This window comes from Patella vulgata, chromosome 3 (genome assembly GCF_932274485.2).
Source record: "Patella vulgata chromosome 3, xgPatVulg1.2, whole genome shotgun sequence".
Classification (NCBI taxonomy): domain Eukaryota; kingdom Metazoa; phylum Mollusca; class Gastropoda; family Patellidae; genus Patella; species Patella vulgata.
Genome location: NC_065881.2, coordinates 8,252,216 through 8,279,487, shown reverse-complemented (window position 1 = coordinate 8,279,487; position 27,272 = coordinate 8,252,216). Strand labels below are relative to the sequence as shown.

The following is a 27,272-nucleotide window of genomic DNA, read 5'->3' as shown; positions in this document are numbered from 1 at the left end:
TCTAAGTATAATATTTTTATTTTTTCAGATTCGTCTAAATGAATTCATCTAAACTACTAACTGGGAGAATCCGAGTTTGCATTCAGCAAATATTATACCAAAGTTCATCAGCATCTGTACATGGGAAAATATCCTGTACAGGTGTAAAGGATTGGCATGATATACCTGGACCTAGTGGCCTATATTCCATACCTGTCATAGGACCTGCACTACATTTCAAACCATTCAGTGAGTACATTGTGTATTGGGGTGTTGCGATGGAGTGGGACGATTTACCCAATACTAAACAATACCACTCATTTCCCGCGATATAACTCTCTATTTTTGAAAAACATCAAATGATGTGATGTGTCAATTTTGCATCATTATGTTGAAGTATTGAGGTGGTATTGTGGTGGTATTGAGTGGTATTGGGTAGTATTGAGGTGGTATTGGGGTGGTATTGGGTAGTATTGAGGTGGTATTGGGTGGTATTGGGTAGTATTGAGTAAATCGTCCCGCCGGTTGGGATGGCCCAGTGATCTAGACTGTCGCGCTTCGCACTCTAGCTGGCCTGTCACTTCTGGCTTGCGGACATGGTTTCGATACCTTGAGTGAGCGTATGTGGCATGAAGATAGGGGCACCTTCTCAACCTTGTGGGTTTTCTCCGGGTACTCCGTTTTCTTCTCACAGGAAAGACCCCTAAGCGTAGAAGAAGACGTTAAGCACTAAGAACAACAACATTGTGCATTGTACAGAAAAAGGAGATCAAATAGGGTTTAACGCCCTACTTTTTTGCATCACCAGAGCTAATGAAGACCAGCATATTATACGTCATACAGTGTGGTATGAGGGAATGTTTGCCCAGGCAGGGGCGCTATGGTCTACTCTTATATTGAATTCCAACTGCCAAAAGGATTTTTTAGTCTACATGCCCATGTATACACGAGGTCTCGGTTTTTCGTACCATCCAAACGACTAGGCGGCTGTCCTTGTCGGGTCCTTCGTCCAGCACCACTGACAAGGGGGAAATCACATCGGAAAATCCCGATGAACTTCCTCGGCAAATTCTAATATTTTTGAAGACACTCAATTAATGATGCATTATGTAGATCTTTCGTTTGGCCCCAAATATTATATAGATCGTTATTTAGACATTTATTCACTTGCCAATCCCATACTCAACTCTCTAGACCATCGGGTGGTTTTGCTTTTCAGTGGATTTAAATACGATTGACAGTTAATGATTTAATTAAAAATTGGATAATGGAGACTTTGTTTATTATCGTAACAACTGTAGCAATGATAATCGAGACTACACTGTTCTTCCAACGACGCTCAGACTGGAGTGATTTGGCTGAAATTTTCAACATATTATTACTTTCTCTTTTCATTATCTATTTTATAACTGTCAGCTCTTTGTCTAAGTCTTACATAATGCATCTTTAAGGACAGACAGTTAGCTTATGATTTGATGTTTGTCAGCTTGAGGGGGCTGTATCCTAAGGTCTGTCCTCGAGTCAAGTGGCGTGGTTTCGATTTCCCGGTTGTACGTGACAAAGAGTAGCTGTCGCATGTACAACCTCGTGGGTTTTCTCCGGGAACTCCGGTTTCCTCGCACTGCTAAAGACCCTTACGCCCAAGCGAATTGTTGAAATAAAATTGAACCATATGTTAGTCCCGAAATGACCTAGTTTGTGTCGAGTGGACGTTCAACCCCATCTCTCTCTCTCTCTCTCTCTCTCTCTCTCTCTCTCTTTTGGTCTTGGCGTTTTTTTATATGTATAGTGAATGATGTGTATATATGATTTGGGCGTAAAAAAGATTGGGGTTTTTTTTTATATGTATATTGAATGATATTTAAATGCATCATTATAATATATTTTCAGCCAAGCATGTACCAGAAAGAATCCATTGTCTAATAGATGATTTACATGAAGAATATGGTCCTATTGTAAGAGTCAAGTTAGGAAGATGGCGGGTATTGGTGGAAGATATAAACGATATTAAGACAGTGTTCGGTAATGAAGGGAAATACCCTAACAGACCCGGTGTTCCAGTGTCTATCGCGTATGGAGAAAGACGAAACGTCAGAAATGGTTTGGAGAATCTGTACGTTTTTTAATTGATTTTTTCTTCTTTTAAGACAAATATTTACGTTTTTCGTGTCCGTTAATCCGCTGATCTTTTCTTCGATGCCAATTCTTGTGAATGTTCTAGAAGTTGGTCCTGATGGGGGTGGGGGGTGGGGGATGGCCCAATGGTTCTATCGAGTGAACGTTAAACCCTATTTATATCTGTCTATCTACAGGGAACAATTAACTAACTTTTATATAGTGATAGCATTTTAAATCGGCATTTCTGAACTATAACTCAGAAACCGGAAGTAGTTACGAAAATTATGACTCTAACATCCATTCCATTCATTCGTACATTAATTGTCACGTCCAGGCCCAAGGTGCCCGTATACCCCAAATAGCAGACTCGGGACAGCCCAAATTGCCAACCCCGTAACGGATACCCAACTGTCATAGTCACGACATGATAAAATGTCTGAGGAAGTTCCTCGGTGGTACAGGGCGAAAGGCCTGACAAGGAACAGTCTCTAGTCGTTCAGATAGGACGAAAATCCGAGGTCCCGTGGACGCATTGTGTGCACGTAAAAGAACCCTTGTCACTTGGAAATCGTAATAAATTATTGCCGAATAGCAAGAAGATAAACCCCGCTGATAAAATTTTAAAAAATGATATAAATTTTGTTCACGCCAGCGTTCCGTAGCTGTAATATGGTACTTAACCCAACACACTTATTATTAATGACATGTATAGGGCTTAACGCTGCATACCCCGAAACTCAATCTATTTTTAGTGCCACGTAATATAACGTTACGAAACATTTATGGTCGTAATTCATATCCATAAAACAAATCTTAAAGAAAATAAAGCAATAAAAAAACAATATTAATTTAACAACGGGAACTGTTGTTCTTTTTGCTTGCAATTATAAGCCCCAGTTTAGCCACTATTAGGGGGGGGGGCTGAATGTTTAGCGAGTGCGCGCTATATCATAAGGTCTGTAATTGAGTCAACTAGTGTGGTTTTGATTCCCCGGTTGTACGTGACAAGGACTAGGGTCGTCTGTCCAACCTCGTGGGTTTTCTCGAGTTCCTCCTGTTTCCTCTCCTGCTAAAGACCTATTTGCGCAAGCGAATTATTGAAATAAAATTGAACCAAATGTTAGCCCCGAAATTACCTAGTTTGTGTTGAGTGGATGTTAATATCTCTCTCTCTCTCTCTCTCTCTCTCTCTCTCTCTCTCTCTCTCTCTGTGTTTAGTATTTGATTGTCCCCCAGATAATGCTTTCCAGATAAGAATATAGCGTCACCGTTTGACTTAACTTGTGGAATGTCTAGCCTCATTCTTCGAGTTCCTTGTTCCACATGACGTTGAAACGCATTATGGTACACGAATCGTGTACCAATGGTTAAATATTTATTTTGTATTAAATATTAGATATCAGAAGCCCATCTTTTCCCTGTAAAATCACAACATCAATGTTGATTGTTGATTTCAATTGACAAATAATTTGTGTTTTCAATGTCGAAGACTTTGAATGATATTGAGTAAGAGACTTAGCTCCTTTAAACATACATTATGCAAGAGCTAAATCTGTCTATTGCAGGGCTTTCTTTAGGCCTGAAATGTTATCTAAATTATTAATTAGACATTAATTAACTTACCCAGACCATAATTAACTCTCGATGTCATCGCTAGCCTGTGATATTAACTGGATTAGGATTTGCTGCTCTACGTTTATTCATGATTAAATCAAGAAATGGATAATCGAGACTTTGTATTTTATCGTACCGACTTTAGTAATGATGATCGAGGCTAGGCCCAAAATTCAATCGCTACATTCTCGGTTCAGGGTGGATCAATATTAGACTGAAATTTTCAGCAAATACCAGCTCTTTATCTAATCTCCCATAATGTATCTTTAATTAAATGTAAAATAATGAATCTGAATACGTATTAACGTGGATTAAGCCTTGGGAAAAATGCAAATGACGCACCGTTACTTTAAAGATACATTATGTAAGATTTAGATAAAGAGCTAGCCATTCTTGCTATAATAGTTCGAAAATAGATAATGTAAAACGAATAATTTGAAAATTTCATTCATATTACTCTATTGCGAGCGGCGATATTAGCCTTTGAAGGTTTGACAAGACGTGTGCAATAATTTCAACCACCGTACTGGTTGTTCGAAGCTTAGTCTCGCTCCTCCATTTTTAGCTTAAATCAAAATATGGCTGAACTGTTCTAATTTATTTAATATCGGAGAAATCCGATGCCATCAGAAGTTGATTATGGCCTGGATAAGTTAATTAATGTCTAATTAAGAATTTAGAAAACATTTCAGGTCTTAGGTCTTGCATAATGTATGTTTAAATATTTCTGTAGATCTTAACTTTCCTTGATACGTCAGTTGTATTTCCGCCTACTCTGTTTCGAATTTAGCAAGCCTTAAAGTCCGTTTTCCATCTGGTTTCCACAGTGGTCTGATTCCGTAGTGGAGAGGAATGGAATGGAACCACTGTGGATACTGAGGATTGGTTTCCACGCACGCGTTACGTAGAAACGGTCCTATGACATTTTCATTAGAACGACATTTTCGCCGGCGAGAACGCGTGTGGAAACGCCACGAAAACGAGTACATGGATTAAGGGCCTAAGCCACGCTTCAGTAATCCCAAATGTTCTGCTCACGTTACTCAACTGATGACGGGATTGTAACCTGGGGCATTCTTTTACAAAACCCAATTCCCTAATTGCTCGACAACTTCAGAATGGCTGATTAGGTTAATCAGATTTAGGCCACGCCAATGTGATTTTCTGTTCTTCTGGAACACCTGTAGAAAAATGTCCATATTATTTCTTCGGGTAAAAAATTATTTAAAAAGCAAACGTATTTGGTTGTGCTGTTCAAAAAGTTTTCCTTGGCAGTGATGCAGGACGGAGGGCCTGACAAGGACAGCTGTCTAGTCATTCAAATGGGACGAAAAACCAGGTCCCGTGTACACATTGGCGTGCACGTAAAAGATCCCTTGACAGTTGGAATTCGATATAAGAGTAGGTCGTAGTGCCGCTGCCCGGGCAAAATTTCCCTCATAGCACACTGTATGGCGTATGCCCGTCTTCATTAGCCTAGTTCGGAGCAGAACAGTAGGACGTTAAAAAACCATTTCATTTCATTTCATTTCATTTCAAAGGGTTTAAGTTCCAAATGAAATTTTAAAAAACCCATCTTTCACGTGTTTCAAGATCTCCGAAAAACAGATAATCAAATTACTGTGGCCTTATTCCTATACAAGTATCTTTACAGAACCAAAGAGTCAATGACCACAAACTTATAAGGAGCTTATAAGAACGTGTAATTCGCTTAGAGCTAAATTAGTTCTTACGTAGGAATCCGTTTTAGTACTTAAAGCCAAACCTTGGCACTTAAATCCAAATATTTGTTATTAATGAGATACATAATTAGAAATGTCAATATCCTCTTGGTTGATGCCTACAGGCGATACCCAACTCATAATCTCATGATGAGCAGACGCTTTCTATAATTACGTTGGATGGCCGAATGATTAGTGCGCGCGTTGTATCATAAGGTCTATCATTGGGTCAACTGGCGTGGTTTCGATTTCCCAGTTATACGTGACAAGGAGTAGGGTCGCCTGTCCAGCCTTGTGGGTTTTCTCCGGGTCCTCCAGTTTCCTCCCACTGCTAAAGACCCTTAAGCGCAAGCGAATTATTGAAATAAAATTGAACCATATGTTAGTCCCGAAATGACCTAGTTTGTGTCGAATGGACGTTAATACCCACTTCTCTCTGTCCCTCTCTCTCTTGCTGTTTTTCGGGTCCGGCGGACTTGAAAGTTTAGAGTACATATGATTACCTGGATTCATGTGTTAATTTATTTCCTTGTCTGGAGGTATTCAGAATAAAGATCTTGGACCCAGGAAAGGACATGCTGAAACGGACAGATATCTGTGGTTGGTTATACATACATTATGCAAGGGCTAAATCTGTCTATTGCAGGTCTTTCTTTATCTGAATTATTAATTAGACATTGATTAACCTATCCAGACCATAATCAACTCTAGATGGCATCACTAGCCTGCGATCTTTAGTGGGTTATGAGCCGATTTATTACATAACTTTCCTTCTCGATTTAACGATTAAATGGATATGCTGTTTATCAGTAATGATAAAATTTAAATCGATTAGTTCTCGGTTCATAGTGGATCAATTTGAATGAAATTTTCAGCACATTGCCTTTACATTATCTAGTTTTTAACTATTGTGGTGAGAACTGCCAACTCGTTATCGAATCTCCCATAATGTATCTTTAAGCCCATTTGCGCTCTTGTTTATTTATCCGTAATTTAAATGGCTTCCAGGCAAACCTAGTGAAATCTATTGACGAAATAGCGTGCTATTTTGAGGTAGGATAGTTCCTGACATTTCCGATTCATTTGGTATTTATTAAAGCGAACGTAATTAAAACTACATTAAAGGATTCTACCTGGCGATATCAAATACAATGGGATTACGTGATTAACAATAAATATACCGTATTATCTACCTGAGCGATTAACCGCTGGTATAGATAAGATTCATAATAATCGTGCGATACATTTTCTTGATGTAGGAATATTTAATTTTCAATCAACAATTATTAACAATATGAGAATCACGACAGTCACGAACTATTCAGGAAGAGAGATTAACATCTAGTTTTGGCCGAGAGAGAGAGAGAGAGAGAGAGAGAGAGAGAGAGGGAGGGTGAGATGGCGTTTAACGTCCACTCGACAGAGGGAGAGAGAGAGGGAGAGAGAGAGAAGGAGAGAGAAAGAGAGAAAGAAAGTCTAGTCGAAAAACTGCAAATACTCGTAATTATTAATGAATTAAGCGAATAGAAGACATGTCTTTAAATAGCATTTAAAATATACGCCTTCTCGTATTATCAGCACATGGCATTTCTTCGTTTCATTGTGAATATGCGTGTTTTTATTTGTTTCAGGGAAGGGGCAGATTGGGAAGCTGTACGGAAGCCTTGTAGTATCAGCCTATCTCGTCCGAACTCAGCAATACCATATCTTCATCAACAGAATCAAGTAGCCATTGAATTTGCCGAGAGGGTAACGAAACGAGCGTTCTCACCGGAAGACCTGAACAAAGAGTTTTACAAATATACTACAGAAAGTGAGTTGTATTTCTTAAAGAGAGAGAGAGAGAGAGAGAGGGGGGGGGGGGGTAACGTCCACTCGACACAAATTAGATCATTTCGGGACTAACATATGGTTCAATTTTATTTCAATAATTCGTTTGCAAGTAGGGGTCTTTAACAGTGGAAGGAAACCGGAGAACCCGGAGATAACCCACGAGGTTGGACAGGCGACCCTACTCCTTGTCACGTATAACCGGGTAATCGAAACCACGCCAATGGAAGACCTTATGATACAACGCGCTATCCATTCGGCTATTCCCCCCTCCACCACCACCCCATTTGGTGTTGAGTGGGCGTTAAATTCCGGATTTATGTGAAGAGAGGCCCCTCTCAATCCCCCAGTCTCGCGACCAGTGGAAGATGGGGAAGGTTTTAAATCAAAGTGACTATGGTAACGGGTGTTTGAGACTACAGTGCGCGTAAAAAAAAAAGGCTTATGCCAGTGGGTGCCACGGTGGTTCAGTCCATAAGAGAGAGAGAGAAATGGGGTTTAACGTCCGCTCGACACAAACTAGGTCATTTCGGGACTAACATATGGTTAAATTTTATTTACATAATTCGCTTGCGCGTAGGGGTCTTTAGCAGTGGGAGGAAACCGGAGGACCCGGAGAAAACCCACGAGGTTGGACAGCAGTCCATAAGAGGATGACTCGCGAGTTCGCTCCCGGTATTGGTTGAGAAGGTTCATCGGGATTTTCTGGCGTGATTTCCCCTTGTCAATGGTGCAGGACGAAAGGCCTGACAAGAACAGCTGTCTAGTCGTTTGGGTGGGACGAAAAATTGAGGTCCTGTGTGCGTGCAGGTAAAAGATCCTTTGACAGTTGGAATTCGATATAAGTAGGTCGTAGCGCCGCTCGCCGGTCAAAATTTCCCTCATAGCACACTGTATGGCGTATGCCCGTCTTCATTAGCCCACTTCGGAGCAGAACAGTGGGACGTTAAACCCCATTTCATTTCATTGAATCTGGTAAGATTCACAATCATACCTGATCCACAATGTATCTTTAAAGGGACAATAACACTCTTACTGGCTTGACAGCTCCAGAAAATAAATAATAGCCTTATTCTAAGTATTAGATGTTTAAGTGTCCTACCTGTTGTGCAAATTATCTATTACATCCTATTTTACTTGTTCAGAGGGTTCGAAAATATTTTTAAATCCAAGTCACACTTGAAAAGGTTTACGTTAGGCTTTTCAAATCATTTAGTTGAATTTTTCCAATTTTTTAAATTAGGTGTGTTAAGATGAAATTTGTATCATCAATTAATTGGAATATTGTAAAATAGAACAATTTGTTGACCAGAATAAAGATTGTGACATGTTATTCAGTTACAACAAGAGTGGTATTGAGCCTTTAAGTACTGGGGGGTTGGATAGCCGAATGGTTAGTACATGCGCGCTGTATTCCCCGGTTGTACGGGACAAGGAGTAGGGTCGCCTGTCCAGCCTTGTGGTTTTTCTCCGAGTCCTCCGGTTTCCTCCCACTGCTAAAGACCCCTAAACGTAAGCGAAATATTGAAATAAAATTAAAACATATGTTAGTCCCGAAATGACCAAGTTTGTGTTGAGTGGACGTTAAACCCCCTCTCTCTCTCTCCCCCTCTCTCTCATCTATAAGTACGATTGACAACCGAGGGTGTGGTGACACTAAAGTGACTGATTGAAATGTATCACAAGACTTCATAGCATATCTAATCCACAATAATTTATATCACCTTGGCCTCAAAAATGTTATCATACAGTTGATAAATTTAAAAAAAATAATCAAACAGTCCGATCAACTGAAAAAAATGGTTTATCAGTCATACAGTTGACTATATTTTATGTTAGGTGTCATGTAATAGCCCCTCCCCCTTCAACCTGGCTCAATAAGTTGTTCCCACTCTATGGCAGAGCCCTTGAGAGGAAGAGAAATGTGCTGGGGCGAGATCTTTTTTGCCCCCCTCCCTCCCCCTTTCCAACACTAGTCATATCTAGATGATTCACTAACAGATTGCGATAAAGTGAAAACTTTTGTACATACTTGTATAAGCTTCAAAGGAACAATAAAAAAATGTGTTGGGGCGAGACCTATTTGCCCCCGCCCCTTTCCAACACTAGTGATATCTAGATGATTCACTAGCAGATTACGATCAAGTGAAAACTTTTGTACATACTTATATAAGCTTCAATAAAAAATTCATGCATAATTTCCCATTTCAATTTTGAACTTTGATATTCATGGGCCCTATAGACTCTTATTGGTTCTGGGGCGGTGCACGGCTGCACCCACCCTCTCGTGAGGCCTGCTCCAAACCTTATGTTTCTAGCTTATACACAAATAACAAGGACAGCTGTCCAGTCGTTCGGATGGGACGAAAAACCGAGGTCCTGTGTACACATTGGCGTGCACGTAAAATATCCCTCGGCAGTTGGAATTCGATATAAGTGTAGGCGGTAGTGTCGCTGCCCGGGCAAAATTTCCCTCATAGCACACTGTATGGAGTATGCCCGTCTTCATTAGCCCAGGTTAGGAGCAGAACAGTAGGACGTTAAACTTCATTTCATTTCATTTATACACAAATATAGCTGCCTGTGGCCATCTTACTAATTCATAAAAAACGACCCAAATTCAAGCAGGGACGTGGTGAACCATAATTTTGCACGAGCAACAAGATCCTGTCCAGGACCCCAAAAAACAATATTTGTATGTGTGGTGGGGGTGGGCGGTGCCAGTCCCTCCCAGTGACATGGAATAATGTTGGGCTGTATGGAACATGCTAGATTCGATTTGTAGAATATCTGACGCAGGGTATATGTTTGACGCTGGTTAAGCATTATGCGTATAAAATAATATTGAAAACAGCATGATTTTTTGCTATTTGCGAGGGGGTGCAAAATCTCAAGGGAGCGCAAAAACTCAAAACCATGACTCAAAGCTCGTTATTACGTCCGTGAACATTAACTTTAAAGGGGCTAGCACAGTCGCAGGCTCCTTCACAGTCCATCTCTGGGTCGGTTTTGTCAATAATTCTTATGGCTCTTTACATACAAAACCTTTCTGTCGATTCTTTACATGCAAAACCTGGGTACGGGACAATTCGTCCCCAGACAACTCGTTCCCGGACAATTCGCCCGCCCCATAGGACTATTCGTCCCCGGATAACTAATCCCATGAGACTATTCGTACCTTAGGACTATTCATTCCCGGATAATTCGTCCCCAAAGACAATTCGTCGCCGGACAATTCATCCCCTAGGTCTATCCGTCCCCTAATTATGATCAACAGCTAATTCTAAAGAAATTGAAGAATTTGAAACTAACTGATGTCTGGTCTACATTGTTTTATCATGTTCAATAATGCATATTGATTATAAGTCAAGTGCAGTATTGACACTGGACATAGTGAAGGGATAAATGGATTCTCTAACTCACAAAAGGTGTCGCTGATCATTACTGATTACTACATGCACATCAATTAGCCCGAAAAAACTTCATGAACCATTAAGTTAAGGCCTAGATTTAATACTAAATGTAAAACGATGTAAAACTAGCATCAAAACTGGGATTTAGGATTAATTCAGTTTTTGATAATGGAACTAACATTATTGTTGTTCAGGGCCAAACTGGCCTAGGGGACGAAGTGTCCTTCGGGCGAATTATCCTTCAGGCGAATTGTGCTAGGGGACGAATAGTCAGGGGATAAATTGTCCATGGGGACGAATTGTCTGGGGAAGAATATCCGTAGGGGAGGAATAGTCCTATAGGACTAAAAGACCTGATACGAATTGTCCGGAGGCGAATTGTCCTCAGGGACGAATTGTCCGGGGACAAATTGTTCAGAGACGAATTGTCCTAGAGCCGCAAAACCTACATTGCCATATTTGTTTTTTATTTATTTATATATTTTAGCTTCGTGCGTAATAACCTACAATAAAAAGCTAGGCTTTCTGTCGGATAAAATGGATGAAAATAAAGAACTGTTCCTGAAATTTAATGACGAACTGATGAAGATAGTCAACGAATCTATAATGGGTCGAACTCCTCTTGTTCGCTATTTTAAGACACCTAGCTATAAAAGATATGAAGAAGCGAACGATTTTATTTTAAAGTAAGTCAATTTCATTTCCAATCTGATTCAAACACAGATCCTATTTCGTTTCGTTTTTATAGTTAAAAATTTCGTTTTACTTGTCTTTACTATACTAGGATCTGGAAGAGTTGTTATCATTGAGGTGTTCTGAATGATGTGAGGGATTAGCCAATGAAACCGTCTGTTACGGCGAGTTCTTGGCCTTTTAATGCACCGAACTGTGGGTAAACCAGAAGAAACGTCAACGCTGATTGATTATCAATGTCGGACGTCATAGGGTCAAAAGCCGCTCGTTTGACCCCTGACGTGAGCTCCCACTATAACTTGTCAGATCTTCATGTAGTGTAGGCCATCGAAAGTATAAAAAAAACGAAATAAAGATCTGTATTTTAATTAAATTGTTGCATTTCAGTTTAAACATACATTATGACGTCACATTAATAATGACGTCATTGTATTAATCATATTAAACATACATTATGCAAGAGGTAAATCTGCCTATTGCAGGTCTTTCTTTAGGCCTGAAATGTTATCTGAATTATTAATTAGACATTAATAAACTTATCCAGACCATGATCAACTCTCGATGACATCGGTAGAACTTTTATTCAAAGTGCCATAGATTGGTCATTATGGCAATTACAAAAACCCACAATGACCAATTAAACATGCATTATGCAAGAGCTAAATCTGCCTATTGCTTGTCTTTTTTTAGGTCTGAAATGTTATCTAAATTATTATTTCGACATTTATTAACATGAAAAGACCTTAAAGGACAATATTGGTGCCAGTCATTATCACATAATGTGATAGAGCTGGTTAAACACATTCCAAATATAATTTTAACAAAGAGATCATTGCTACGATAGCTGAGTAATACAGGTTTCCTGTATCGGAAGTGACGAACGCCAAAGGAAAACACGAGTCATCTCTCTATATAACTGACTGATGTTACTAGTAACTATTTCATCGTAATACACCGTGATTCTATAATGTACACGTATTCGTTGTCTCAGTTTAATAGACTTACATGAACATTAGAGTTATTTCCCATTGCTTAATTGTAGAACGGGTAATCTAATATTAGAATACGAATGGAAATGAAATGAAATGGGATCTAACATCCTACTGTTCTGCTCGGACTGGGATAATGAAGCCAGGCATACGCCATGCAGTTCGTTATAAGGAAATTGTGCCTGGACAGCGCCGCGGATTGTCTGCGATATCACCTCAGTGGAAGCGGATGTTAAATAAAGCTATTTCATACACACAGCGGTGCTATGGCCTATTCTTATTTCGAATTCCAACTGTAAAGGGTTCTTTTACGTGCACGGTAATGTGTACATGGGACTTCAATTTTCGTCCCATCCGAACGACTAAACTTTGTCCCTTGCCAGGCCCTCCGTCTTACACCACTGACAAGGGGAACCACGCTGGAGAATTCCGATGAACGTTCTCGGCCAAAGCAGGGATCGAACACGTGTCTTCCAGGTTAGCGAATAAACGTCCTACCCACTGAGCCACCGCGGCACTGACATTAGGTTAATGTCATATTCATCAACACCAAATAGGTTAATGAATAAGGGTATCAGCCACACATTCTTCTTATATTAGTACTAGCGGATAACCCGGAAGCGGTATGCCAACGCCATCTAGCCTATGTTTGTCCCCGGTCCGGTCAACCCCTATACACCAAATGTCAGCCTCGCGATAGCCCTTGTGTGGCAGCCAACCATGAAAAGACAGATTATAACTGTTCAGGGTCTCTACTGAACGCCAATATGCATACGGGCCTCGGGTTTATATCCCGAATGTTCTTCTCTGCCCGCGTCGGGATTTGGAGCCGGAACCCTCTGTTCGAGGGTGCAGTGGCCTGACTACCTCGATTCTGGTCTGAGTGCCCCGACTACCAAGGTCCTGGTCTGAGTGCCCTGACTACCAAGGTCCTAGTCTGAGTGCCATGACTACCAAGGTCCTGATCTGAGTGCCATGACTACCACGGTACTGATCTGAGTGCCATGACTACCACGGTACTGGTCTGAGTGCCCTGACTACCTCGGTCCTGATCTGGGTGCCCTGACTACCACGGTACTGGTCTGAGTGCCCTGACTACATCGGCCCTGGTCTGAGTGTCCTGACTACCAAGGTCCTGATCTGAGTGCCCTGACTACCACGGTACCGGTCTGACTGCCCTGACTACCTCGGTCCTGTTCAGAGTGCCCTGACTACCCCGGTCCTGGTCTGAGCGCCCTGACTACCAAGGTCCTTATCTTACTGTTTTGACTACCGCGGGCCTGGTCTGAGTACCTTGTCAAGAACACAGTATAGTCGTTCGGATGGGACAAAATCCGAGGTCCTGTGGCATTCACGTAAAACAATCCTTTGCAGTTAAAATTCGAAATCTCCCTCTAAGCATACTGTATGGTGTTAGCCCAGTCGGTGCAGAAAAGTAGGACGTTAAACCCCATTTCATTTATTATATGAGAAATTGGCTTCGGAAATATTTGGCGTTAATTTTATTGTTGTTGTTTTTTTTTATTATTTCTATTAGAACCGTAAATAAATATACACGTAGATTGAGAGAGGAGATAGACAGGAAAAAGAAAGATGGAACATTTGACCCCGATGAACCCAACTTTCTGCATCATCTGATTACAAATACCAACCTATCAGAAGTCGACATTGATACACTGCTTCATAACTTTGTAGTCGCAGGAACAGACTCCGTAAGAATTTATTTATCTTTTAGTTTCCCCTGTTCGTTCCTGGGGTTTTACGTCCACTTCCAACTAGGGTGATATCGCAGACAAGAGTTTGCTCTGTGTGTGTTAAATAGCTTTATGGTCCTTGTTTAAACTGCAAATGTTTAACAAGCAAAATCGTATGAGAACAATGAAATGAAATGGCGTTTGACGTCCTACTCTTCTACGCCGACTGGGCTAATGAAGACGGGCGTTTGCCATACAGTGAGGTGTGAGCGAAATTGTGGCCGGACAGAGGCAGAGGCGCTCTGGCCTACTCTTACATTGAATTCCAACTGCCAGGTATTCTTTTACGTGCACGTCAATCTGGACACGGGACCTCGGTTTTCGTCACATTCGAACGACTAGACAGTGTTCCCGGCCAGGCCCTCTTGTTCTGCATTACTGACAAGAGGGAACAAGGATCGAACCAGCATCTTACTTACTGAGCCACCGCGACCCCTTGAATTTTAACAACACAAACACCTATTTAAAACTACCATTAACAAACCTTACCTTCTGATGATTGCAGACGGCTAAAAATCTCCAAGTATTTTTCTACAATATGGCGACCAATAAAGATAAACAAGAGAAGTTATACAAGGAAATTCAAAATGCATTGGGTCCACAGAATGACGTCACACCGGAAGCATTGGCTAAGATGCAATATTTGAGAGCTTGTGTTAAAGAGTCTTTCAGGTAAAAATATATTTAATCACAGGGTTGGATCCAGGACGTTCAACATTAAATCCAATCTGATTAAAACACAGATCCTATTTCGTTTCGTTTTTTATAGTTCAAAATTTCGTTTTACTCGTCTTTACTACACCATGATCTGAAAAATTTGTTATATAACCCGCGTTCTGGTTGATGTTGTGATAATACCGGGACATGATGGGCTTTTGATATCCAAAATTTAAGACAAAATAAATATTTTACCATTGGTACACGAATCATGTAGCATAATAGGTTTCAGCGCCATTTGTAACAGGGGACTTGAAGAACGAGGCTAGACATTCACAAGTTATGTCATTCGGTGACGCCATATTCTTATCTGGAAAGCATGCGCGATTAATACTATCGGTGTAGGCTGGAATAACCAGACGCTAGAGCTTACTATTCGATTGAGACTTCTAGCTTATTTCGCCGAACATAACGTGATTTGAAATTAGAGTGAAAACGGAAACGATTGAATGTAAATGACAGTTTATTAAAAGTAATAATGAACTTAGAACAAACTACAATTTCAATCTGAAATATTTAAGATATAAGTTATATAATTTAGCATTTTAGGTGTGCAACCAGTCACGTAAAAGAAGTTACATTCTTTGAAGTAAGCGTATTAGTTCACGCATTACCAGGTTAAGAATTGTGTCGTAAATTCCACTCCATAATAAAGATGTTTCTCAACTAAAGATTGAAGGACTAATTTCTGTATATTATTATATGTTTTAGACTTCATCATCCAACGTCTACTGGCACTATTCGTGTTCTTCCAGAAGATATCGTTCTCGGTGGTTATAGAATACCAAAAGGGGTAAGTTATAAATGAAATGAAATGGGGTTTAACGTCCTACTGTTCTGCACCTACCGGGCTAATGAAGACGGGCATGCGCCATAAAGGGGGGTTGGATGACCGAATGGTTAGCACGTGCGTACTGTATCATAAAGCCTGTCATTGAGTTAACTGGCGTGGTTTCGAATCCCCGGCTGTACGTGACAAGGAGTAGGTCGCCTGTCCAACCTCGTGGGTTTTCTCCGGGTCCTCCGGTTTCCTCTCACTGCTAACGACCCCTACGCGCAAACGAATTATTGAAATAAAATTAAAACCATATGTTAGTCCCGAAATTACCTAGTTTGTGTCGAGTGGACGTTAAACCCCATTTCTCTCTCTATATATACGCCATACAGTGTGTTATGGGGGACATTTTGCTCGGGCAGTGGCACTATGGCCTACTCTTATATCGAATTCCAACTGTCGAGGGATCTTTTACGTACACCAGAAGTTTTGAAATGAAATGAAATGTGGTTAAAATCCTACTGTTCTGCACCTACCGTGATAATGAAGACGGGCATACGCCATATAGTGTGCTATGAGCGAAATTTTGCCCGGGCAACAGCGTTATGACCTACTATTATATCAAATTCCAACTGTCAAGGGATCTTTTACGTACACCAGAAGTTTGGAAATGAAATGAAATTGGGTTTAATGTCCTACTGACCAACTGGGCTAATGAAGACGGGCATACGCCATATGTGCTATGAGCGAAATTTTGCCCGGGCACCGGCATTATGGCCTACTATTATATCGAATTCCAACTGACAAGGGATCTTTTACGTGCACCAGAAGTTCCTGTGTTACAATATGTATACGTGGATTACTATAAGTGGAATTATTTTTGTAGCGACATGCAAAGGTTTGGAATTCCTGCTTTTGATATATCCATTTAGTCGCCGACTATCGCCGACCTTAGTCGTGCTTCTGTTTTTGACAACTTCTATTTGGTCATGGTGTGAGAGAGAGAGAGAGAGAGAGAGAGAGAGAGAGAGAGAGATGGGTTTGAGTCCACTCAACACAAACTAGGTCATATCGGGACTAACACATTGGTCGATTCTATTTCAATAATTCGCCACGTAGGGGTCTTTAGCAGTGAGGGGAAACCGGAGGACCCAGAAAAACCCACAAGGTTGGACAGGCCAGTTGAATCAATGTCAGCCCTTATGATACAACGCACACACGCTAACCATTCGGCCACACACCCCCACCCCACCCTCCCCGGTAATTCGATTATCCATAGTATTTATCCAGCAAATGTTGTGATCTTTTCAGATTGAAATCATATTATCTAATCAAAGACTGGCGAAAAACCCGGACATATTTGACGACCCAGAGAGTTATGTGCCCGAGAGATGGTTACGAAATGTTGACGGGGCAAGGCAGAGGCCTATTCCGGCAATGGCGCTTTTACCGTTTGGTTTTGGTCCCAGAAATTGTGTTGGCAGACGATTTGCGGAACAGGAAATGTATCTTGCTGCTATTCAGGTAATGCAAAAACAAATTGAGGGTTCCGTTTGCAAAACATTCCCTATGGCTAGTCTGTCAATCCCTTTGTCCGGAAATTTGGAAATGAAATGAAATGGGGTTTAACGTCCTACGCTTCTCCTCTGACTGGACTAGTGAAAACGGGCATACGCCATACAGTGTGCTATGCGGGAAATTTTGCCCGGGTAGCGTCAGAGATATTTTACGCACACGCCAATGTATACACGGGTCCTCGATGTACACATTGACGTTCACGTAAAAGAACCTCTTATATAAAAGTAGGCGGTAGTGCCGCTGCCCGGGCAAAATGTCCCTCATAGCACACTGTATGGCGTATGCCCGTCTTCATTAGCCCAGTCGGAACAGAACAGTAGGACGTTAAACCCCATTTCATTTCATTTCATTTCAAGACATGTAAATGAATTATTATGTAAGATGGTAGGGAACGGGGAGGGGGGGGGGTGTAGTAGGGGGTAGTTATCCATAAACAACAAAAAATTTATGTGTTTGTTTTTTTAGATTTTGCAGCGTAGTGAAGTAGATCTAGAGGAAGACAGCGAAGACATGATTGTGGAATATACGACTTTTATAACAACTAAACATCCCATACCGTTAATATTTAAACCAAGAAATGGCTGAAATGTTTGGATATCTTGAACGAGCTAGAAGATCAAACTTCACATCAAACAAGTTACCACTTGTTCATCCATTATCATAGCATGTTCATCATTTGCCCAGTGTTTGTTCGTCCCTTCCTTGAAGTTTAACGTCCGCTTCCGCCTTGGGTGATATCGCATCGTTAAATCACGGTGGGTTTGTATATATATGCCACCAGTTTTAAACCACCATCCAGTGAAAGACAATGACATAAATTCCGGCGAGCTTTCCGGAAATGAGCGAAAGGGTACTTTTAAAATGTTATTAAACCAGTGTTGAAATCAGTTTGTGCTGGCATACCTTTTATCTTTTTCGTCGTTTACTGTGAAACTTTACATTTGTGTTACTATCTTTGGGTATAGTTCAGCTAATATGTGGGCTACTAGCTAAATCCATAAAATTGTGTTATTTTGGGATTGAAGGATGTTATCAAACATTAACAGAGAGAGAAAGAAATGGGGTTTAATGTCCACTCGAGAAACTAGATCACTTCGGGACCAACGTATTGTTCAATTGTATTTCATTAATTCGCCTGCGCGTAGGGTTCTTTAGCAGTGCGGTGAACGGGAGGACCCGGAGAAAACCCACGAGGTTGGACAGCTAAAACTGTGCAAGACTTTTGGAAAATCATTATACAGGGGAATAGAGACAACAACAAAAACTTTTACGATGAAACAAGTCGATAACCTCGATAACAGACTAATATTTCAACAGTCTGTAATCCCCCTAAACCCATCCCACGCCGCCCCCTACCACCCATCGTACGATTGTCTTCAACGTTTATATTTTTAAAGGACAATATTGGTGTCAGTCATTATAACATATGTGATAGAACTGGTTAAACATTTTCTAAATATACTTTTAACACAGAGATCATTGCTACGATAGATGCGTTATCAAGATTTCGGGAAACGGAAGTGACGAAAGGAAAACACGAGTTATCCTTCTATAATTAATATCATTCAAATTATTTCTACTAAATCTCAAAAATGTTTTGTATTCCTGACCAACCGAATGTCTATATATATGTATTCGCCATTAGCTTAACAAGCAGTCTTTACGTGGTATGCAAATCTGATTAAAATACAAATCTATATTTCGTTTCGTTTTTTATAGCCTACACTACATGAAGATCTAACCGGTTATAGAGGAAGGTTGCGTCAGAGGTCACAGATTTTGACCATATGACGTCAGACATTTGATTAACCAATCAGCGTTGATGTTTCTAGTTGGTTACCCACAGTTCCGTGCATCTCACGCCAAACACTCGCCATAACAAACCGTTTCATTGACTAATCCCACACATGATCATGACCGCGGGTTATATAACAACTCTTCCAGATCCTAGTGTAGTAAAGACAAGTAAAACAACATTTTGAGCTATAAAAAACGAAACGAAATAGGATCTGTGTTTTAATCAGATTGGTTGTATGCATATGTTCTATTAGATTTCTAATACCTTTAAAATGTTTTAGAATGATTAATTTAAAAAAAGACAAAATTCGGACGAAAATGATTTTTGGGTTCCGCGGAATTTGAGCCATTTAAAGTACGATATTTGTCTCCATCATTTTATATGACAAATGTTCTATTAGACCCTCTTAATAACATTGAAATAACAAGCGGCTGCCATGCAAGATACGCCCATATTTTCAAGAGATGGACGAGCTAAAATATGCCGAGAAAATGTTCTATTAGACTTTCAATAACATTCAAATAACAAAGGGTTGCCATGCAAGATACGCCCACATTTTGCAAGAGATGGGCGAGCTAAAAAAAAAAGGCGATTTGTTGTACAATCAGGGGCCATAATCCAGGAAATTACGTTCCGATATGCGGGAATATCGACAGGAACTGATAGAGTTTGAATAAAACATATATTTAAGTTTCATCAAAATCGGATAAAAATTGTGGCTACTAGAGAGTCCACAACCTTGGTATTACATACATTTACACTATATGCGTACACAGAGCAGCCATTTTGTCGGGCAGTTTAGGTCCGATTTTCACGAAATTCGAACTCAACCAGAATTAGGGTGTAACGGTGTTATATTTAGACGGGACCACAAACTACAAACGCGATTTTTCGTACACACAGGAGCCATAATCCAGGAAGTTACGGTCCGATATGAACCAAGATTGTTGGGTTATAAACATACATTTCAAGTTTTATCAAAATCGGATAAAAAATGTGATCTCTTGAGTGTCCACAAGTTAAAAACGCAATTTTTCCTGCAATCAGAGACCAATTTCGAAAGGAACTGGTATCTTTGGGAGATAGACTTAATATTGGATAAAAATTGTGACCTGTGGAATGTCCACAAATTGTGGACGGACGTCCGGACGGATAAGGGCGACGACAATATACGTCCACAGAATTTGGCCCATTTAGAGAACGTTGTTGGTGGTCACCATTTTATATGACAAGTTTATTTATCAAATTATCATGTGTACTTTCGTTTTAATTAATTATTATAATATTATCACCCAATAATACATTTAACAGTAGATATCGCTTGTGTGATAAATTTCATAATCTACTAACTTATATGAATTTGATTGGTCAATCAAAAAGGAACTACTTTTTTTTTTTCAAAGAACAGTTCATTTTTTTTATTAAAATTAACTTCTTTCTTATTAAAAAGCAAGTATTTTCTATTTAATTGTCTTTGATGAAAACACTGGATCAATATAAAGGACTTTGCAATGGTTGAATTGCTGTCAAAAATTGCTGTCAAAAAATGACGTATCATGTAATCACATTCAGTAAAAGTGAAATCTATAGCAAAGAATTATATTTATTTATTTGTGCATGTAAGAAGGGATTGGGTGATAAATAAAATCTCCTACTCGTCTTTTTTGATATCAAAAAATATCAACACTCGTCGATAAAGTAAAAAAAAACAAGGCTCACTTTATCAACTTGTGTTGATATTTTTTTTATATCAAAAAAGACTCGTAGGAGATTCTCTATTAATACAGATGTACCCATGTAAGTTAATATGTATTTAATAATATTGTTGATAAAACTAACAGTATCTATGTCATAGTACAGATCAATCTGATTAAAATACAGATCTATATTTCGTTTTTTATTCTTTCGATGGCCTACACCTGTTGTAGTGGAAGGTCGCGTCAGGGAGTCATACGAGTAGCTTTTAACCCTATGACGTCAGACATTGATTAATCATTCAGCGTTGATGTTTCTAGTGATTTACCTACAATTCTGTGCACCGCACGCCAAGAACTCGCCGTAACAGACTGTTTTGTTGGCTTATCCCTCACATCATCCAGAACTGGAGTTAAATAACAACTTTTCCAGACCCCAGTGTTGTGAAGACTAGTAAAACGAAATTTTGAACAATAAAAAATCGAAACGAAATTTTGAACAATAAAAAATCGAAACGAAATAAGATCTGTGTTATAATTAGATTGTAGTAAGATGTAAAACTAGAGATTTTATGAAATCCTTGAATATTTCAGTTATGAAAAACCCGTTATGGCCAAACCAATTTGATGTTAAAGCCTTGATAAATAAATAACCACTTGAATCACGTGACAGATGTTGTGTGTGAGAGAGAGAGAGAGAGAGAGAGAGAGTGAGAGAGAGAAATGGGGTTTAACGTGAAACCGGAGGACCCGCAGAAATGGGGTTTAACGTGAAACCGGAGGACCCGCAGAAACTAACGAGGTTGGACAGGCGACTCTGTTTTGTTTGAAATTTTAAAACATAATAATTAGGAACTAAAAGCGTTTCAACAGTGCAATCAAGTACTTTTGGTTTCTAAATTAGTCCTTTTCAAGAAGAAATAAGAAGGTAAATTTTTACGGGTATTCCCGAAGAACAGGAAATCAAATTGATGTGGCTTTAGTTTAGGGATTTCAGGTCACCCTAAAATATTCATAGGTATCATAAATTCACTAACCATAGCGACCAATGATATGCTTATTTTCATCTCGGTCATCTGATGGTCTAGAGGGTTTTTTTTAAAGGCTTTTCATGTGAATAACAGTTCATGACATCTGAAGATTGTTCACTATCGTAGAAACGGTATACTTGACAATCGAGTCTCGGTTATCCATTTTATCATTAAGTTTATAAATCTTGTGACCATTCTAATTCACGTGAATCTCGGTCATCCGGTGGTCTAGAGGGATGACTAGAGGCTTTGTCGCGTAAATAATACTTTATGACATTTGACGTCAGAAAGAAGACATGCATTAGGCAAATTTAGCTCTTACGTAATGTGTCTTTAAAGTGAAAGTCTTTGTTGTGTATGAAGAATGCAATCTTTGATCCAGAAACTTTGTACATGGTTTGGGCATGCGTATATGGATGGATTATTAAGCGCATTACAAATATACATTATTATTATTATTATTTCTTATTGGTGTATTTGATATATTAAATCAACAAAAGTTTGATAAAGGGCTATATTCTAGTTAAAATAAGGCGAAGAATTTTGAGTAAATTCATAAGTCTGAGAATGCTTTGTGAACTTGGGGCCTGATACCCGATACTCATGTCCAAGCACTACACAATGGTGTAACCGACTTAAAGATGACGTTAACATAAACGCGTACGAAGACAATACACTATTCCTACTCATTCTCACTGACTTTGTGGCACGAATAGTTTTGATTAAGGCGAATTTCTATCACTCTTATGAAAACTAAACCTTACTATTTCGTTTCATTGTTTTTCGTTTCTATTTTGATGTCAACCTTCAAACTACAGTAAGATCTTTGAAAGTCAATATCCCCTCTTGAGAGGGGCTGAATCTATTTGTTAAGGCCAGCTCAATTTTCGGCAAGACGCTGAGATGTAAATAAGGTGAGGGCACGTGATTGTTGACGAGATTGTTGTAGGTTTGGGTAAGCATTGGGGCTAGGTCCAAGGTTAGGGTTAGGGTTGGGATTAGCGCTATAGCCCGACTGTTTACATCTCGTGACCTTTGACCAATATGGAAGTTGACCGTATCAAATAGACCAACTCTTTATGGGTGGCCAACTGGCCATTGTTCACAGAATATCCTTGTTTCATTTGTCTTATATCGTGTCCTCTTAAAGCGTGCAGAGAGAATGACTGGTCATTGCTTACAGAATGTCCTCGTTTCACCCATTTTACCTCGAGTCCTCGTAAAGCCTGCAGCGAGAAGAAGAAACACAATATAATACAATGCGACGATCGCCAAGCACGAAAAGCAATTATTACCGATTCACATGGTTCACAAAATAAAAATACATTTCATTGCAGGGATAATTTATTTTTTAAAATACTCGCACTGCCATTCCGATAATTTGGGGAATGTAGATGGCGAGACTTCTTTGTTGTTATGTGTTGGGGTGTACTTTTGCGATGACAACGATTATCAGTTCAACTAAATTTAATATTGCCCTAAATTCAATCTAATTAAAACACAGATTCTATTTCGTTTCGGTTCATAAATGAAAAGTGCAAAAAAAAAAACGAAACGAAATATAGATCTAAATTCAATCGAATTAAAACACAGATTCTATTTCGTTTCGTTTCGTTTCATAAATGAAAAGTGTAAAAAAAAACGAAATATAGATCTGTATTTTAATCAGATTGGCCAAAATTCAATCGAATTAAAACACAGATCCTATTTCGTTTCACTTAATAAATGATAAGACTAAAAGAACGAAACGAAATATAGATCTGTATTTTAATCAGATTGACCGAACTCAAAGAGGTGTTTAGCTTCACTAAGAATGGGTGGTGGAAGGGTGCACAATAAAATCTAAGACATGACATCTATATTTGTTGATATGGTTCCTAATGTAAATATTGCTGCTGTATTTAAACATGTTATTGTAAATAATATTGAATGTAACCATGTACGCAAACTGAATAAATTGACTTATACTATTGCTATTTATTTCTGTTATGGCATCATTTAAACGTTGATGCTGCGAAACTGAAGCGGCTGAAGCGAAATGGGGTTTAACGTTCTATTGTTCTGGGCTCTGTTTCTCGAAATATTAACTAAAAATTAAATCCAAATTTTAGTAGATACTTCAATTTTGATTGGTTAAGCATTAAAATCAATCTAATATGATCCAATCAAATTACTAAAATTTGGATTTTATCTTAGTTAAAATTTCGTGAAACAGGCCTCAGCACCGACTGGGCTAATGAAGACGGGCATGTACGCCATACAGTGTGCTATGGGGGGAACTTTGCTCGAATGTCAAGGGTCTTTTACGGATCTCGTTTTTTGTCCCATCCGAAAGATTGGGCGCTTTCCTTGCCAGACCCTCCGCCCTGTATCACTGACATGGGGGGACTACACCGGAAAATCCAAAGGAACTTTCATAACCAACAAGAGATTGAAACCGGGACTTCCTGGTTACCGAGTCAGCGCCTTATGCTAGGTTCCCACAAGTTACTTTAGTAACGAAAATATGAGAGCCCGCCTTGTCTGCTCTCTGCGTTACTGGTGAGACTTAATGACAACTAGTATCCCGAATTTTCGTTTACGGTAAAAAATTCCATTCCTAAATTTGGAATATTGGCTGAGAGCAGCTATGAACCGGTCTGCGCAGGCGTCAGTTTACAATGGTCGCCAGATTTGAATGAATGTTGTTTATGTTTTTCTAGCGCACAATTCTACATAAAAAAAGTGTTGGATTATTATAAATTTGTGTCGGTTGTGGCAGGAAATGATTTCTTTTGGTGATCAAAGAAGAATCGCGGTGCAAAATAGACGGTAAGGATTCTAAAATAGCCTTAGAACCGAGATGGGGAAAAGCCTTATTTTCATACTAGTTGTCATTAAGTCTCACCAGTAACGCAGAGAGCAGACAGGGCAGGCTCTCATACTTTCGTTACTAAAGTAACTAGGTTCCCACTGTCGTGCAAGGTGTTACGATAGGGTTGGCCCTATTGAGTCCACGATCTGGTACGTTCGGACACGTCTCGATATGATCAACACGATTGCTACGACTGACCTCAATATATGATAAGACCTGATAGGATCACCACGATTATTCCACGACTAAAACCACGATTGCGATCGTAGCGCGAATCGTGATAATGGGAACCTAGCATTACTCATTGAGACACCGCGACCTTTCACGATCACTTTGTCGGTTGAGAAAGTTCCACCTTGTCACAATCTGATTACAATACAGATCTATATTTCATTTCGTTTTTTTATACTGTCGATGGCCTACACTACATGAAGATCTGACCGGTTGTAGCGATAGGTCATACGAGTGGCTTTTAACCCTATAACGACAGACATTTGATTAACCAATCAGCATTGATGTTACTAGTGGGTTACCCACAGTTCCGTGCAAAACACGCCTAAAGCTCGCCGTAACAGACAGTATCATTGGCTAATAGCTCACATCTTTCAGAACACGTCAATGATAACAACTCTTCCAGTCCCTAGTGTAGTAAAGACAAGTAAAACGAAATTTTGAACTATAAAAACGAAATGAAATATGATCTGTGTTTTGATCAGATTGACCTTGTCAGTGAGGGCCTGGCAATGGACAACGTATAGTCGTTTGCAGTGCACGTAAAAAGAACTCTTGGCAACTGGAGAATAGACCAAATTTCCCTCATAACCACCTGTATGGTTTATACCCGTCTTCATTATCCTAATCGGAGCAGAACAGTAGGACGTTAAACCCCACTTCATTTCTCGAGAAACAAATCTACCAGAACAATGGTTCTATATTTTGAAGGAAACTCTGTATAGGTGGCCATTATTCACAGAATATCCTTGTTTCATTAATTGTCGTATATCGTGTCCTCGTATATTGTGCAGAGAGAATAAGTGGCCATTGTTTACAGAATGTCCTCGTTTCACCCATCTTACCTCGCGTCCTCGGAAAGCGTGCAGAGAGAATGACAGGTCATTGTTTACAGAATGTCCTCGTTTCATTTGTCGTATATCGTGTCCTCGTAAAGCGTGCAAAGAGAATGAGTGGTCATTGCTTAGAAATTCTCCTCGTTTCATTTGTCGTATATCGTGTCCTCGTAAAGCGTGCAGAGAGAATAACTGGTCATTGCTCACAGAATGTCCTCGTTTCAACCATCTTACCTCGTAGTCCGATCCTTAATGTACATCAGTCGGCTTTTCGGGTAGAAATCGTGGAACAAGTTTTATTTTATAGGTTTTGATGTTTGATGACAAAAAAACAATGTTGACATTTTTTCTGAGTACTTCTTCATAGTGTGGGACGCCATTATTTGAAAGGCAGCCATTTTGCAATAATATTCCAACTTATATTTTGTTTTCAACTTATTTATAATCTTATCGACATATCAACTGTGACTTGGCACTGTATTAGTATTGACAGGGATCATGACTATATTTCAGATTTTTTTCACCACTTCATGGAGATATTTCCAAGATGGCGACCATTTTGGGCGGGAAAATCGGACGATGTGCTGATTTTCATTACGTAGTAGTGTTTGTTGTCAATATATATGTTTACGGGGGCGCAGAATCTATTTCTGACGTTTACAACCTTGTAAAATGATCATATGTTCACATATTTAGCATATTTCCAAGATGGGGGCCATTTTAAGCGGGAAAATGAGACGATGTGCAGATTTTGATTAAGTAGTAGTGTTTGGTGGCAATATATATCTTTACGGGGGGGGGGGCACAGAATCCATTTCTGACATTTACAACCTTATAAAATGATCAAATGTTCACATACTTAGCATATTTCCAATATTGCTGCAGACGATGTGCTGATTACGATTAAGTATTTGTCTTTGGTGTCATTATATATGTTTTCGGGGGCGTAAATTCGATTTCTGCCATATACATCTGCATAAAATGATCGTACATAAAATGATCGTATGTTCACCAATTTAGCATATTTCCAAGATGGCGGAACGTTTTCTAAACACATTATTATCATTTATTTACTTGTTGTTGTTATGTACAAGTTTCAGAGTCCAATTCTGCTACGTAGGTTATCAGCTTGTAGCACATTCCGGAAAGCCGGTACCGTGTCGTACGGGACTGCACGTATTTAAGCCCACCCGTTATTTAGCCCATGGGCTTAATAACGGGCAAAAAAACGTTTTTAAGCCCATGGGCGTAATTTAGATTATTGAATTAGAGTGGTCTCCCTTAACGGATGTTTGCTGAAACGTGCTATCCATGGAAAATCTCAGTCAGTATTATACGCTAAGTGCTGTTAGGGGCGTAAATTAGATTATTGAATTAAAGTGGTCTCCCTTAACGGATGTTTGATCATGAAAATGCTGTCTTTACTAAACTTTGAATATTCTACATGTTTTGATTGTTTTTGCTAGTTTTTCGTTTTTAAGCCCTGGGCTTAAATTCGACTAAAATGTTACCCGATGAAAACAGGCAAAATCCGTATTTAAGCCCTGGGCTTAAATACGTGCAGTCCCGGTACCCATTTGGTATATTATCCAACGATGAAAATTCCTTATCCGAGAGGACCACTGAGCTGTTATTGATTTTCCTGGG

The 27,272-nt window shown here is 39.5% G+C and overlaps 1 protein-coding gene across 2 annotated transcripts in view; it reads left to right on the top strand.

Moving 5' to 3' along the window:
- LOC126815896 (1,25-dihydroxyvitamin D(3) 24-hydroxylase, mitochondrial) overlaps positions 1 to 23,676 on the top strand; it is a 58,456-nt gene extending 34,780 nt beyond the window's left edge. For both annotated transcript variants that reach the window (XM_050541937.2, XM_050541939.2), the window contains exons 2-10: positions 29 to 228; positions 1,870 to 2,092; positions 7,064 to 7,245; positions 11,163 to 11,361; positions 13,895 to 14,069; positions 14,617 to 14,783; positions 15,540 to 15,621; positions 16,915 to 17,127; positions 17,647 to 23,676. In XM_050541937.2, coding sequence (XP_050397894.2) covers positions 39 to 228; positions 1,870 to 2,092; positions 7,064 to 7,245; positions 11,163 to 11,361; positions 13,895 to 14,069; positions 14,617 to 14,783; positions 15,540 to 15,621; positions 16,915 to 17,127; positions 17,647 to 17,766 — 1,551 coding nt within the window. In that variant the 5' untranslated portion in view covers positions 29 to 38 and the 3' untranslated portion in view covers positions 17,767 to 23,676. The remainder of the gene's footprint in view (positions 1 to 28; positions 229 to 1,869; positions 2,093 to 7,063; positions 7,246 to 11,162; positions 11,362 to 13,894; positions 14,070 to 14,616; positions 14,784 to 15,539; positions 15,622 to 16,914; positions 17,128 to 17,646) is intronic.
- The last annotated feature ends 3,596 nt before the right edge of the window (positions 23,677 to 27,272 follow it).